The 16,917-nt window shown below is 40.4% G+C and overlaps 1 protein-coding gene across 1 annotated transcript in view; it reads right to left on the reverse strand.

Annotated features, from left to right (window-relative positions):
• Positions 1 to 2,281: 2,281 nt before the first annotated feature.
• The window catches only part of LOC128687374 (Na(+)/H(+) exchange regulatory cofactor NHE-RF2), a 123,339-nt gene continuing 108,703 nt past the window's right edge, over positions 2,282 to 16,917 (reverse strand). The window contains exons 3-5 of the mRNA XM_053774817.2: positions 8,918 to 9,460; positions 6,360 to 6,544; positions 2,282 to 3,649 (exon numbers count right to left, since the gene is read on the reverse strand). Of these exons, the coding sequence (XP_053630792.1) occupies positions 3,526 to 3,649; positions 6,360 to 6,544; positions 8,918 to 9,460 (852 nt within the window). The 3' untranslated portion in view covers positions 2,282 to 3,525. The remainder of the gene's footprint in view (positions 3,650 to 6,359; positions 6,545 to 8,917; positions 9,461 to 16,917) is intronic.

Raw genomic sequence — 16,917 nt, forward strand, 5'->3', positions numbered from 1 at the left:
GAAAGCTCCTTGATGACATACATAATATATGTTGACATATACAGCCTCCACACTACTAGAAAACACTAGATCTCTTATGGGTTTATAGTTTCCTCAATACAGTTTGGAACTCCAAGCCTGCAGGGCAATGCAACTTAGTTCATTGCATATATATACAGGTCTCCCTCAACATTCGCGAGGGTTAGGGGACCAAGAGCCTCGCGAATGTTGAAAAACCGTGAATGTTTGGTGCCCCAATATATTGTAGGGAAATATATTACAATACTGCTTCCTTAACTTGTTGAACCATGAATAATCATAAAACACATGAAAACGTCGTAAATTGTACCAATATACACGTTATGCTTTAATAACGTATGTTATTTAATAACATGTATGTTAACAACATGTATGTTATTAAATAACACAGACTCCACCACTGCGAGTCCCTACTACCCTCCCTCCGACCCCCACAACTGGCAGCCAGCCCTCTCACCACTCAGTGTGGCGAGTGTTTTGTTTGTTCATTATTTGCTATTAAACTACAGAATAAATGTAAACTCATCCATGACTGCATATTGGAACGGCTATTAGGAAAGGTATTAGACGGTGACATCATGTGTTTACTCTTAAACACTGCAAAGAATCGAACATTTCTGCTATTGCTAATAATAACAATAACAATAATAATAATAACAATAACAATAATAATAATTATAATAATAAATACGATATAATTGAAGAAGGAAATTGTACAAAAATACGAGGGAGTGGTTGACACATCGTCAGTGTGACTTTGTTTATGCTGGAGTGAACATTAGTCTCCCTGCTCTTCCAAACATTTCACAATAATTCAGCGGTTGAGGCAGTGGTATTTAATAACATATATGTTATAAATAATAATAATACATGTTATTATTAATAACATGTATTATTATTAACATGTATGTTATTAAATACCATTGCCTCAATCACTGCCTCTACCACTCCAGTCACACTCAATCTACAAGCACCAAACACAATGAATTATTGTGAAATGTTTGGAAGAGCAGGGAGACTAATGTTCACTCCAGCATAAACAAAGTCACACTGACGATGTGTCAACCACTCTCGTATTTTTGTACAATTTCCTTCTTCAATTATTATTATTATTATTATTATTATTACTACTACTACTATTGTTATTATTAGCTGTAGCAGAAAAGTTTAATTCTTTGCAGTGTTAAAGAGTAAACGCATGATGTCACCGTCTAATACCTGTTCAAATAGCCATTCCAATATGCAGTCATGAATGGGTTTACATTATTTATACTGTAGTTTAATAGCAAATAATGAATAATCAAAACACTCACCACACCGAGTGGTGGGAGGGCTGGCTGCCAGTTGCGGGGGTCGGAGGGAGGGTAGTAGGGACTCGCAGGTGGCGGGAAACTTAAAGATGATTTGGTGGCTGGGAATTCGCGAATGTGTGAAGCCCGTGAAAGTTGAAAACGTGAATGTTGAAGGAGACCTGTATATATATATATATATATATATTATATATATATTATATATATATATATTATATACTTTTGTTTTTCTCTTTGGGCCACCCTGCCTTGGTGGGATACGGCCGGTTTGTTGAATATAATATATATATATATATATATATATATATATATATATATATATATATATATATATATTCAACAAACCGGCCGTATCCCACCAAGGCAGGGTGGCCCAAAGAGAAAAACAAAAGTATCTCTTTAAATTTAGTAATTTATACAGGAGAAGGGGGTTACTAGCCCCTTGCTCCTGGCATTTTAGTCGCCTCCTACAACACGCACAGCTTAAGGAGGAAGAATTCTGTTCCATAATAATGTTTCATTTTCCAAAACTGGAATATTTTAGTTCATTCATTCCCAGAACAATTTGATTTATTCAAACTTACACCACCAAATGTTTGCTAAAATCATGAGAATCTTGAATGTTCCACTAAGCTATCTGTCTATCCCAAATGTATTCCACTTCACCACACTTTCATACATCCTACAAGCATTACAGTATAAAAATATTCACAAAGTATTTGAGAGTATAATCTATAGACTTGTGAAGACTACACATGGATACAGCACCAGCTTCTGGATTTTTAAGTCAAAAGTATGCAAGATCGTTTCCTCGTCGTAATGGCACAAGAAATATCAATTACTATAATGGGAATGTAGTAAACACAGACTACTAGACGGAAACCTTGATCACTTCATGTGCTGGAAGTGATCAAGACTCCAGGACCTCAAAGGTCTGAATTATTTTGTGTGTGTGTGTGTGTGTGTGTGTGTGAGGGCGCACGCGCGCAATCAATTTCTCTCTATAACCAGTAAGTAATGTGAATACTGAAGGGTGGTAGTGAAGCTAGTTCCCTTGTAATCATAACATGTTAATCATAATGATTTGGTCTGCAATGAATCAGGAATCCATTAACCCTTAAATCATCACTCTGATGACGATTTCACTGTAATGACAAATTGATGGACTAAGTATGCATCACTTAATTTACACTAATCAACTGACGTACAACTAAAGAATAATAAATGTTATCAATATAAACTTTGAGCATTATTTGCCTACGGAATACATACATTTCGCCCGAGGCCTAAAATTAATTTATTAAAGTTCCTCTAGAGAAAATATGCCCAAAAATCAATATATGGCGTAAAAATGCAATATTAAAGTATTTAGGTTAGGCAAAAGACTGGTCTACGTCATCAAGACCCTTATTTCGACATAAATGTGAATATATTCGGTCTTATTTGCAGTCACTCTGGGATGTACCGTTCACTTTTTTAGCATACTATGTACCAAGAGCAAGTTTTGAGTACTGATAGTGAACAGAACATGCATATTTACCAGGCTACTTCTATATAATAGTCTCTATGGCCCCCTAACTTGCAAACTGGCTACATTAAACAAAATGTTGATTCTCCGTAAAGTCTTAATACTACCATACATAGCTTAGTCTTAGTTCTAACAATAATTTCACATAAATAGCTAAGGAAAACAAGATTACACAAGTGGGTAATTATAAAGAACAAAATCACAAGTTTGCCCAAGTTGCCCATGAATATTATTCCATCGTACTTACTCATTGGTTTAATATGAACAAGTACTCACTTATATGTGGTTGCAGGGGTCGAGTTACAGCTCCTGACCCTGCTTTGTATGTAAACTACTACTACTTCCTGGGCAGAGATCACTAGCCAGTGTAACTTTATAGAATGTTAGGTCAATGAACACAGCTAGCAGCCCTGGAAGGTCATTTAAGTGTCCTTAATAACCTAATATTTTATAATTTCAGACTATACAGTACTATATTTTTAAGGAATATTTACATGAACTGAATATTTCTCTACAGTAAAGAACTGCATCAAGAATCTGAAAAGAAATACAAAGTGTATAAGAAATTTGTAAAAAAGATAACTTTTTACGGGGTTTTATGTGAAGTGATTCAACAGGTTGTAACGGTGGTGTGTAAGCATGGCGGCAGCTGCCACACACTGAAGGTGTCTACATGTTCTGGATTATCTCGTACTTCTTCCTCAGGTCGAGAGAATCATTACGTGGGTCAGCCTTCTTCTTGCGCGCTAACTTTGCTCGCATCTCCGCGGCCGACATGTTCAAGTTGAGACCACTGTGACAGATAAAAGCAAATTAGTTAACAGTTATTGTTGTAACAGTGCTCTCTCCCACCCATCAACTCCATAATTTACAAAAAATTCCACCTGCTGTTGCATACCCATGCCAAATTACCAAGCATCCACCAACATATTTACACTATCTGTCCTTCACAATGATCCTCGTATGAACAGTAAATGACCTATATAAAAGATTGGTTTACAATAAAAATATTAATACATTCGCCTCACAAATTTAATATGATTAGACGATGAAGTAAAGGTAAATCACAGTTTTAGGAGTAGGCAAACAAACTGAACTATCAGAAAAAAAGTAATGCTTGTTAGCGAGGCCGGGTCAGGGGCACGCTCAGCTCCAGGAAACCCTAATGAAGGACCACTAACTGGAGAGCTTACACGCACGCGCACGCGCGCGCGCGCGCGCGCGCACACACACACACACACACACACACACACACGTGACTCAGTAGTTAAAGCAGTCGACACAGCTGAAAGTACACAAATTTGATTGTCGGGTTGGTGCAAAAGTTATTGAGCAGTGGGAACCCTAGGGTTCAGCTCTCTAGGCATTAACAAAAGCAGCCTAACACAAAGTACACATATACAGAACAAACCACTACCACCACCACTACAAACCACTCCAACAAACTAAAACAAATCAGAACCTCGTAAAATTAGAGAACCGGCATCTATTCAAAATCTATTTCTTCAGCAAATCCAACAAGGAGTTTGCGCCACAAACTTGATATAGATCAAACTAATTGTAAACTTTATCAGTAAGTCTATTCTTACAGAGTCAGTATGTACTTGAATGCAGAAGAATATAAGAATTTAGACAACTTCGTAAATATTCAAACAAATGTCAAAATGCTAGTCATAATGACGAGTACTTTAACTAACATTGCGCACTGTAAATAACTAAACCACTGAAAGTTGTTAGTCAACAGAATATCCTTTTAATAATAATAATTTCTATAAGTACATGTACAATATATATATACAGTACTAGTTGACATCAATGACATACTACTATATAGAAAGCCCCTTGTTATGCAGAGCATTTCGGGCAAATTAGGTCAATTTTGTACCCAGGATGCGACCCACACCAGTCAACTAACACCCAGGTACCTATTTTACTGATAGGCGAACATGGACAGCAGATGTCTTAAGGAAATACGTTGCAATGTTTCCACCCGTACCGGGGATCGAACCACGGACTTCAGTGTGTGGAGCCGAGTGCTCTAGCAATCGAGCTACGGGGCACTGATCCAGTGCCTTGGATCAGTGTCAAGCGTAGTGAACATTCTTCACTGAAATGTTCATTTAACTAAATACTGTAACCTGTCCTTTCCTACTGTAACTAGATTCATATTTCTGTTATTTCATTACTACTACAAATTACTTAGCTAACAGGCTGCTAGTACTACTGCCCACAGTGTGTGTACTTAGTGACTATTATCCACAGGATGGGTATTTAATGAATAATAAAGCGATGAAACTTGAGCTCGGTTTACTTCACCCATCATATTAACCAAATAAAATAAAGTTGCACGTGTGTCACAAGCAAGACGTTCAATAATAAATGTGCAACATAATTTGATGCAGCCTGCCAGATGATACACTGATAAGATGGGCGTCAAGTAGTGACAACAGTCTCACCATAATGGGCAGGGGTGACTAGTTCCACCCTCAACTCTATTCTCACGTAGTCAGTCCTTAGCTTGCGTTATATTCCTCACCTGCTGCCTTTGACCTACTTGCAAGCTGCACCAGAATTTCAAAATAACCTTCACTCACCCACTTTTCTTGCCCTCGCCTTCATACTGCTGCAACATTGCTGTATCAGGTGGTGAACTTTTAATACTTTTTGAAAAGTTATGATTATTTAAACACTTACCGTTTTCCTTACAAGGACGAGCGACTTTTATTAAATGTTCACTCGTTCTTCCCAAAAATCGCTAAACTCACTAGGGTCATACAGTGATGCTTCTTCCCAGAAATGCCGGGGCATCGCGCTCCATATTTACCACTCCTTTGGAGCGCAGGCACTATACTTCCTGCCTCCAGGACTCAAATTCAGGTAACATGGTTCTCTGCATCCCTGCATAATTGTTACCTTTCTCAAACGCGTGGGACTCCACACGCGTCTGCTCCTACATCTTAAAATCCTCCTTCACACCCTTTCCTCCTCGAATTACTCACAGCCTGACATGCCACAAACCAGGGCCGCGATTAACGGATGGAGGATCGAGCCTCCATTCATTGCGCAGCACGACACTCACGGATCTGGCATTTCACATGTGTAACAAATTAAAATTTCAACCCTTCTTGGGACATCCCCTATACCATTTTTATATTTACGAAAAGTGTTAATTCGGTGGTGTGCTGCTTCCCCGTAAATATAATATTAAAGTTAACCATGTGGGGTTTATTGAGGCAAGGTGCTGCCTGTTAGGCAAGCATCACGCACTACATAACAGTCACCTACCTGGTTACCTCCACACGTGTCGCAGAACACAAGTGAGGGGCATGTTGCAGGCAGCGAGGCGTGAAGGCCTCACCTCGCTTCAGATGATCATTGGGCAACTCACCACGTTAATCACGAATTCCACCTACCCTTCCGTTCCCTCTTTACACCTTACTTTCGCTTAAACTAGCATACTATATAGTTCTGTACCCAGGTGTTGCACCCGAACACTCACTCACCCGGTGTTGTAGTTGTTTTTGGCTACAGGCTGTGGTGCAGGCTTGGTGGTAGTGGTGGAGGTTACTGGGGTGGTGGTGGCTGGTACTGGGGTGGTATTGGGAGCTGGAGTCTGTGCCGAAACAGGAGCCGGTGCAGGAGTTGGTTCAAGTGATGGTGGCGGAGTTGGTGAAGTGCTCATGGGACTCTGAACAATAACAGGGAAAAAATAAATTAGCTTTTAACAATGCAGTAAAAGAAAATGAAACTAGGTAAGAAGTCAAAATGGATGATTGGTGTAAATAAAGGTCTGTCTTTACACGGTGACAGTGGGCAGGAGATTCACGTTCCGACTCTCCAGAGGGACACGTCCGTTACAACAGATAGAGGTCCGTATCTAGCGTAAATTACTCAGTGGGAAGACTAACGACGGCTGTGCCATGTTCTTAGCGCTCTTCCTGTTAACATCTGAGTGGAGATTACACGGGCTACTCTGTATAACACAGTTTAACACAAAGCTCCTCTCAACTGTTCTATCTTCACAAGGAGTCTCTTCATAGTGTAGTGGTGAGCATCTTACCACGCCTCCATGCCCCTGGGTGAAGCAAGCAGGGCTGGCGGTAGCTTTCATCTTCATGTGACAATCTTTTTCCTGGGATTGGAGATGCTTTTCCAGGTAATCGGTTTCTAATTCTGATGAAGACACTAACAGGATAGTGATGTCTTGTTGGAAGGTTCATTAAAAGTAAGCGCCGCTCTCTAACATATAGTTAGTCTTGACAACATCGCTGCCACTGCTCTAGAAGTTGTCGTTAGAAGTTCTGAAGAGATCAGTGAGGAAGGAATGCAGTCTGGTGGAGCAGTGGTTGTAAGTGGAGCAGTGGTGGTAGTGGTAGGGGTGGTGGTTGTGGTAAGGATGGTGTTTGTAGATGTTGATGCTTGTTGGTAGTGTGTGCCGATGGTGGTAGAAGACTAGTGCATAGGTGGTGGTTGTAACTACTGATACTGTGGTGGTAATGGCGTCACAGTGCTGGTGTCGTAGTTCCGATGTCACAGTGGTGGTAATGTCACACCTGTGGGAGTGTCTCAGAGATGGTAGTGGTGATGGTGTCCACAGTGGTGGTACTGAATGCGTCAATGATGGTGGTGTCACTGAGGTGGCTGTGTCAGCAATGGTAGTGGGGAGAAGAAGGGTCATTGTAAACATATTAGTCGGCAAATTACAAAGAAAAAATAAAGTCCCAAGATATTATTCACAGTATAAACAGGAAGTGAGGTGACATGTCGGGCAGGAGGCCTACAGTAGCTCTCCTCCACTCTTATTGTCTGGCTACAGCAGCATTATAATAATAAGCTCTCAAAAGAATGTTAAAAATAAAATTATCATTAGTTTAAAAAATGACTGAACTTGAGGCTTAGAAAAAAGAAAAAAAAAAGCAAATAAGCATAAGATTAGTTGAAAGATTTTTTCAGCCTCCAATAGGCGTCCCATAAAAGAAGGAAGGGTGAAGGTGATTTGGGCTATGAGAACGGACTGGTGGGTTGACATGGAGGGGTGGGCTAGCATGAAGGTATAAAGACGCTGACCTCAACACAGACAAGTCACTAACATTTCTTATTTAAATATTCACATTTATGAAAAAAAAAAAATGAAGCAGACAAGCGTAAGGCATGAAGTAAAGAAAATAATGTTGCAAATATTGCGTATACAAAAACTCAAATAATAATATATATATATATATATATATATATATATATATATATATATATATATATATATATATATATATATATATATATATTATATATATATATATATATATATATAATGTCGTGCCGAATAGGTAAAACTGGTCAATTAGCAAGAACTCGTTTAAAATAAAGTCTTTTCCAAAATTCCATCTTACACGTTTATAAAAATTTTATTTCATTAATATTAATGTAAACATTAATAATTTTGTACCAAAAGAACCTTAGAAAACTTGCCTAACCTTATTATAACAAGCACAAATTAATTTAACCTAATCCAACTAAATATATTTTAGAAAAGTATACAATAATTTAATAAACACAATTAAATGTATTTTTTTTCGTTACGTTCAGAATGATTTTTGCGAAATTATTGCATACATAAATTTTCGCTTGCCTTACTCGGCAAGAAGAGCGTTGCTATTTAAGTCAAAATAGCACGTTTTACCTATTCGGCACGACATACATATATGTAAGAATGTTTTGAGGTGTGACATGGTGGAATGATGGCTAACTGTTGTTAAAGATCATAGTAGTAGTATTATATTCAAGGGGAAGCGCTAAACCGCATGGGCTATACAGATTTGATTCGAGGAAGCTGAAGGTGGCTCCAATTTCCTGAATCGTGAGCCCTTCATAAGCATCAAGGAAGAGATCAGTGTAAATCATGCAAGCTTTAGTAGCCAAGGTGAGCAACTCGTGCAAGCAGGAGTAGCTGCGGTGAGAGACCAATGTTTCTCATGCAAGAAAGAATGGCTGGGGTAGGTTAGATCAATATTACTCATGCAAGGTAGAGCAGGGCTGGTGCAACGGTGCGTGGGTCTGGACAAACCTGGGTGGTGGGGTCAGTGTGGGCAGGGTCAGTGCCACGCGACGAGTGTGACCCAGCTGAGGACGAGGCTGAGGAAGAGTGCCTTGAAGTGGAGAGCGGGGGTGCCGCGCCCTCAGCCCCGCCCTTCCCGTCTCTCACCAGTACTACGTTGTCGTACTCGGCCTCCAAATCAGAGTCCGGGTCATGTGAGGACGGAGCTGCTTCACAGGCAGCCTCCGCCTCTACTGCCTTGCTTGTCTCGGCAAGATTACCCTCTTCATGAGCGTTTTCGCCCGCCGGAGGAGTTTCATCTTCCTCTTCGGAAGAAGAATCCTCTGAGGGAGGCTTCACCTCCTCTAAAGGGTTTTCACACGCATTTTTAAGGTGTTCTTCCGGAGGTGGGATGTGTTCCTCCGTTGACTTTGTGTCACTTTCCTGTGAGGAGTTGTCATCGCCTTCTTCAGGCAAGGGAGAGTGAGAACGATCCCTTGCGCGCTCTGCAGTGTTCATCACAGCCGTGTCTGAGGTGGAGTCCCTGTCATTTTCAGCAGCGGCTCCCACCGGCTGCTCACACACATGAACACATGCAAGACAAACATTAGCACAGGCAGATAGGAAAAACATTTTATAAAAAAAAAAAAAAAAAAAAAAAAAAAAAAAATACCTTTGCAACATCTCGGGCTGCTGCGTCTGGGAGACTGGATGAGGACTTCAGTGCTAGGTGTAGCATGCAGTCAGAATAAATACTAAAATAGATAACAGAAAAGTGTCTAGAAATGCGAGAGAAACACTAGATATTACGCTAAAAGATTCTTAAAACTTCTGTACAATACAAAGAACATGTAAAAAGCTGCAACAAAATACTTTTATTAAATAGTGTGACTTATAATAGGATGCAAAACTACTACTAGACATGCAACAAGTGCACAGGAAAGCATGTCACACAGGAGTACTTCAGGCACGTGGAAACTGGCCGAGTAACGTCTACCTCAACCGCACCTCAGTCGCGCACGTACAGTGGGATGAACACTTGCCCCCCCAATACAGGGGTGACAGTTTGCTCGCTACTTCCGCAAAATGAATGTAATTTTTGCGGGTGGTGCACAGGGTGAAATGCAGCCTTACTGATCGCCATGTAGTTGACAGGCTTTCAACCATCAATTCAGAAGGACAAAATTTAATAGTTTACATGTTTAAAAACAAATATACTGAAAAAAATGGGACAGGAGACAGGATCTGCGAACAGACAGATCATGTAAACTGTTGATTTATTAGGTTTAAAGCTTATTAACTACACAAGGGGTCATTAGGGTTATACGTCACCTGTACATCACATTTAAGGAATTTTTTTTATCCCTTAAATATTAAGGACAAAGTCTCAGCATGCACATACACATCCCTTGTATATATTCTTGTGGCCATAAATAATTTAATCCTAGTGACAAATCTTGTTATAGTATCATACTAAAAATTGACCTTCAGACACTAAGAATGTTGAACAAAAATACTAAAATAAAATTGGTATATAAAACGGTCTTGTCGTATCCACAGCTAAAAAAAGAAAAGTTGGATAACATGAAAAACAATGTCCTGTTACACAATGGCTCACAAAGCAAAGAAACACGAGATGCGCAGTAAGATTAAATACATTAAAAACGTCATCGTTTTGCAATAAACAAGACGGACACGACACGATAACGTAGCTTTATAACATTTCTTTACTCCAACAAGGGAAGCAAGAGGCTACAATTTGTCAACGAAGGGAGCGACGCCGGAAAATTACCATAAAAAAAAAGTGCTGAAAACAGAATCGAAGACGAGCTAGTATGCTATATCCACTGGAAATTACTGTAGTGGGATTCCAGACAAGCGCGTTACTAGGCTACATCCTCTGGAAAGTTTAAACACTGCATAATAAGCTGAAACCAGAACAAAGATATGGAAGATGACTCACGCAATTTGGTGGTGCAAGGTTTCCTTTAATAAATATCAGAACTCCGCACAGGTACCTAGTACATGGGGAGATCATCAACATACCCTGTACAACCAACTGGACAACCAGCAAGTGATAAATAGGCTTTCCTGTCTTATTGATAACATCAGGCGAAGAATAAGTTAAATTAATTGGAATATTCGACCCAGTTACGCATGGAACCATTAAATATTTACCTGTATCCATAAATAATGAACAGGCTTCACCCCCAAAGAGACCGGGTTAACCACCAAAAGACACAGCCGCCAAAGGACCGGCGAGGAGGGGTAGCCGGGTTCGCCCAAGGTAGGAGGCAGGGAAGGGTACTCGCATACGAACTGAAGAAACGAACCATACGACTGGTGGAGAGTATGAAAGTAGTTGAGACAGCAATATAACTAGCTTCAAGCGGTTGCAGCTGACCACACAAGTTAAAGGCGACTTTAGACAAGTTAGGAAAATGCAGGACAACTCTGGATATAGACGGAAAATACAGATAAGTAGAACACAATATTGCGAGGAAGACAGGAGTTACAGATACTCAAGTGTGAAGTAGAGTATCTCAGTGACTGGAACAATTCATAACTCGGCTTTGAAAAGGAAAATTTAGACGGAGTTTCGATCCATATTGGATCATTAAGTCATAACCGACTTCAATATAACAATTCAAAATAGGAAAGGAAGATAAGAATATCACTGAAAGCTGTGGAGCAGGCCACGTATTATAGATAAATTTGGATTCTTGTAGGCAACGGGAGGGAACTAGGACCAAGAGCTGGTGGATACACAGGCAAGGTTGGACGTGTGTGGAGAGCACGTATAAGTATTATTAATAATAATCACCGGCAAGAACATTTATAACAGTGAGCTAGTACGAGCCCAGAAGTACATGTCTGCCTCGAGAGTCCTGCGTCTCAGGCCATAATCAGCGGATGGATCGTGATAAAGAAAAGCGTAGAAAAAGCTTTTACTGTGACGGAGTTTCGCTATGCAGAGCTTATCAAGTTAATAACTTTATAAAGGCAGTGATCACAGTCAAATTAGGGAAGCTTCAATTAATCCCGAGTTTAGACAAAACTGATTTTAGAACGTTAGAACACAGCCGTCAGGTAACGTCACTGACCACTTTTTGCACCCTGCTTACACTACAACTGACCTTCAAGCAAATATATATTTCTCCCGTTTTTCCCCGTCTCTTGTTGTGAACTGATAAGCCCTGGCGGGCTTCCGTATTAAAGTTACCTAACGCTGCATAAGTGTATCCTAAACACTTGTCGGTATTATATACAGGTACCTTGTTTTTAATACAGAAACCTGTATGAGCAATGTTTCCATCTGACAGGTTAAATTGAAAGATTTGATCAAGTTTTATGCCCAAGCGAAACATCAACTGACAAATTTCTATTATCGATTGTCTCGCTTACACATCAATATAATTACACATATACATACAATTATTTATTGTAATATCCCCATTTTCCGGCGGCAGACGCGACACAGCTGACAAGTCATGAGGATTATTACTTCCGTAACCTCTACATCCTAGAAAACTATTTGGTTATCGGAGTGGCAAACTAAGTACCATATAAGTGAGCATACAAGCAAACAACTCACGTCATCGAGGGAAGCAGAAGGCGCCGGGGTCAGCTGGCTGCCCAAGTAGACGATAATGACGTTCATCTTAAGCAGCAATATAAACAAGAGCCAAAAGAATACGCCTGTAAGGTAGTATCTGGGTGTGTGAGCGTCACATCAGCACAACACGACATGGAAGCAACAACTGTGGCGTGGGGGAATATGAAGGAGGCTAGTAATGTCACCTTGCCTCGTCACTGAATCCAGCAACACACTGCTCGTAGAGATCTCACGAGTTGGGGAATTGTGGATCATCTGGTTAGAGGCTGTATCTGCCCAACTCTCACAGTGATGTCATATTACTGAAGTAGATGTCAAGCTGTGCACTCACACTCATAAATACAAATTTTATCCATAAGCTGACAGCCGAGTAACCAAACTGTTACCAGATGCTGCCACACAAACATTGCCAGTTACCATTAACATAACCTGTATATAAACCTAACCTTTATTCCTAAACTTCACCTCCGCTGCATCTCCCAGTAAAGGTGTTAGCACACTCATAATATGTCTTATATTTATTTACACCCATCTTCCCCGCTGTTATACACAAAAACAATTAACAAAGTAACAAATACGGTGCACTACACAACTAACTTGCATATAGAAACTTGTGACGACGTTTCGGTCCGACTTGGACCGAACTAATACAGACTCTTCTATCCAAGATTATTTTTTATGGAGTTAAAGATACATTTTTTTTTTGTAAATTAACGCTGTAAACAGATTTAGAATTTAGCAAGCTAACATTGTTAAAATTAAAGTAATATACCTTATTTCCCGATCTACATTTCGTCAACCTAAATGTAGTTATCAGTGAAATATATTTAGTAAACAAATAGGCCTTTGAAGGGAATGTGACGTCACACATCAAATATAAATAATTCCCCTCTCTCTTACATACCCTAATCTGAGCCTCACTATCCAAAAAAATCTCAACTGCTTTCAGTAGCCTACCACAGCCCATATATTTGCAACGTCGCTTCACTAGTCACCCTATCATTCTTTTTCTAAATTCATAACCGCAACCATAAATTCCTTATCTTTAAGTACTATTCGCTTATATGTATTCAGTGTAGACACTATCCTCTACCCTTCCCAAAACCTTGTCCCTCTGCGCTCCTATTTTGTCTTATCTCTCAATTCTTCAATAATGATCATACACTACCCAGAACAATCAACAGCTTTATTCCTGTATAATTCTTACCCTTTCATCCCATTTTTCCCCTTATACAAAAGAACTAAACATGCTCTCTGCCAATCGCTACGTCGTCCCCCCCTTTCATACATACACGCACTGAGCAAATACACCACTAAAACTTCACCCCACCTTCCTTTAACATTTCTCAACCCTTCCAGCTGCTTTACCCACTTTCAGTACATCCACTGCCTCACGCACTTTCCTCCACACTCTTCTAGCTCTCCCTCACTCCAGGATTATACCTTCCTGTCCAATGCATGAAAATGCCACACACTCATCACCATTTAACAACTTCTCAAAATATTCACAACATCTTCCCACTACCTCCACCTCTCCAATTAATGACCCCATTTCTAATTTTGTTTCAAGTGGTAAATTTAATCTCACTCAAAAACGTTTTATTCTCAGAAAACTATAGATAAAATCTCACTCACTCACTCTCTAACTTCTCTTTTAGAAACTCTCAATATACTCCAACATCTGTATACAACTTCTACAGTGTAAGAAAACTTCCCATAAACTAACTTTTTCCGTTACCTCCTCCTTTACTTCATCATTCCAGCAATCTCTCACCTTCCCACCTACACCCACAATCTTTTGCTGTACACAATGCATTCCTAAATCTAGCCCATACCTCTTCGAGCCCCTTTTCATTACCTGTACTCTCTTTAGCCCACCTTTTCTTATTCTATCTCTACTTTAATAACTTTCGCACTTCACAATTCACACACAAATACATAATTTATATATAATGTCATGATTAACACCTGCCAATGAATATACAGAAAATTGGACAGGGACTCGAACCGTGGACCATGATTACAGCAGGATCAATTTATCATGTGGGAGTTCGAACACGTGGATAGGGTAAAGTAATACTCACATAGGCTGGTAGTACGTATAATTACAGGTAATGTGGGTAGCGCCAAACAGCCGGCCTGCCTCCTTGCTCACTCTCGTATAACTGACCGCCCACAGTACCCATATGTGAGGGGGTCTTTGAATACTGCTGTGGTCAGCACAATATGAATACAGACAGTGACTCAGGCAGAGACGGTTGGTAGTGAGTCATCTACTGGTACACTGGTTACTGGTAACTGGTTACTACTACTGAGAGATCTACTGGTACACTGGTAACTGGTTACTACTACTGAGAAATTAGCTTACAATAGGATGACTTTACACCCAGCACTTCTGTGGCATGGTTGTATCAAGAGGCTCCAGCTGCGACCCTACTGTCTCATCCCACAGCCCCAGACCGTGGTTCGATTCCCCTTCCATTCGTCTGTGTATTTACACAAACCAATCCAAATTAGAATGGAGCAGGGAATAGATCGAGATCCTGTGTGGGGGCAGACCATCGACTATACCATAGAGCCACGATGGTTCTAATAGTTTTACAACTGTCACTTCTGCTGCATCAGTCGCTGCAGCATGCAACACCACTGTCCTCTAGCACACCACTACAGCTTTCTTTATACACCTAATTCTCATATCCTTCAGGGCCATATAGTTGCACTGTCACCTCAGCTTGTCTGGGGGTAACAGCGAATGTAGCAGAGCAAGTAACGATAAAAATGGCGATGCATGCGAGTTCGCCGGCATCAGAGACTAGTCTTACACTGATGTCAGAGCCTGGAGAGGGAAAGTGTTCAACTCACGACGGCTGCAGAGTAAAAACAGGCGACACTCATACACAGGTAGGCTGAGCACAGCCGCCAGATGGTCTCAGTCACATAGGCCTATGGCGGCAGATATGAAACTGCAGAGAAGTCTTACATAGTCTATGAAAATAAATGGTAACGAGTGATTGGTAATACAAACAGAAAAAATGGGTGAGGAATTGAAGAAGGTCCCGTGTGGGAGAGGTCCTACTAGTAGTGAGCAGACTGTGGCGATTGATGCATCATGTCACAAAAGTAACAGTCGTAAAAATCCTATTGATTCACTGTCCATTTCCGTTTATTCACTGACAGTCTCAGACATATCATGGGCTCACGTGCGCGTGTGAAGGTAAACTTCCCTTATCATTAAATTAAAAAAAAAAAAGTTGTAAGAGCGTCGAAGACTAGAACATGGAGAATGAGGCGAGGTTAGTTTGTGCTCCTTATATCCATCCTGTGGAGGGTAATGCAAAAGATGTACAGACACAAAAGGTCTCGGGCTTAGACCTCAAAAGGGTCAACAAGACATCTGGGTTTATATATACAATTGTTTTATCGGTTGAAAGTAAATTTAGGATATTTGCTTAATATGTCTGGTATTTTACTTTGATTAATATGATAACTTGACATTCCAAATTATAATGTATCTATACTCCTCAACAAGTGAACTTGTGGCAGTTTACTACCTACTTGTTTGCATTTTGTTTGATCATCTGTGGGTCAACTGCCAGAAATAATTATAACCAGGCCAGTCTGGCTACTACAAGTTTCTTCATATTGCAACTTGCTGAGTTAACATACTTATCTACCTTCATGTTATCACAGTGACATTTACTTCTCTAATATTATTCCTAATGCTAGACACCGATATACTGAACTAATACTCTGTCTTTGGCTAACTTAATAGAGCGGAAAAGTAATGTGAAGGACCTGGGAGTGATAATGTCAGAGGATCTCGCCTTCAACGATCACAACAATGTATTTACCTCATCCGCTAGGAAAATGAGAACCTTCAAAACTAGGGACGCCAAGCCCATGATGATTCTCTTTAAATCGCGCGTGCTCTCTAGGCTGGAATACTGCTGTACACTAACGGCCCCCTTCAAGGCTGGCGCCATTGCAGACCTAGAGAGTGTACAAAGAACTTTCACGCACACGTAAGTACGATAAGGCGCCTAAACTACTGGGAATGGTTGAAGGTCCTTGATCTGTATTCCCTCGAACGCAGGCGAGAGAGATACATGATAATATACACTTGGAAGGTCCTGGAGGGACTGGTACCAAACCTGCACACGAAAATCACTCCCTATGAAAGTAAAAGACTCGGCAGGAGATGTAACATTCCCCCGATGAAAAGCAGGGGCGCCACGAGTACACAGACAACAGAATAAGTGTCCGGGGACCAAGGCTGTTCAATTGCCTCCCAGTATGCATAAGGGGGATTACCAATAGACCCCTGGCTGTCTTCAAGAAAGCACTGGACAGGCACCTAAAATCAGTACCTGACCAACCAGGCTGTGGTTCGTACGTCAGCTTGCGTGCGGCCAGC

The sequence above is a fragment of the Cherax quadricarinatus genome, chromosome 40, assembly GCF_038502225.1.
Source record: "Cherax quadricarinatus isolate ZL_2023a chromosome 40, ASM3850222v1, whole genome shotgun sequence".
In the NCBI taxonomy this organism is placed as follows: Eukaryota; Metazoa; Arthropoda; class Malacostraca; order Decapoda; family Parastacidae; genus Cherax; species Cherax quadricarinatus.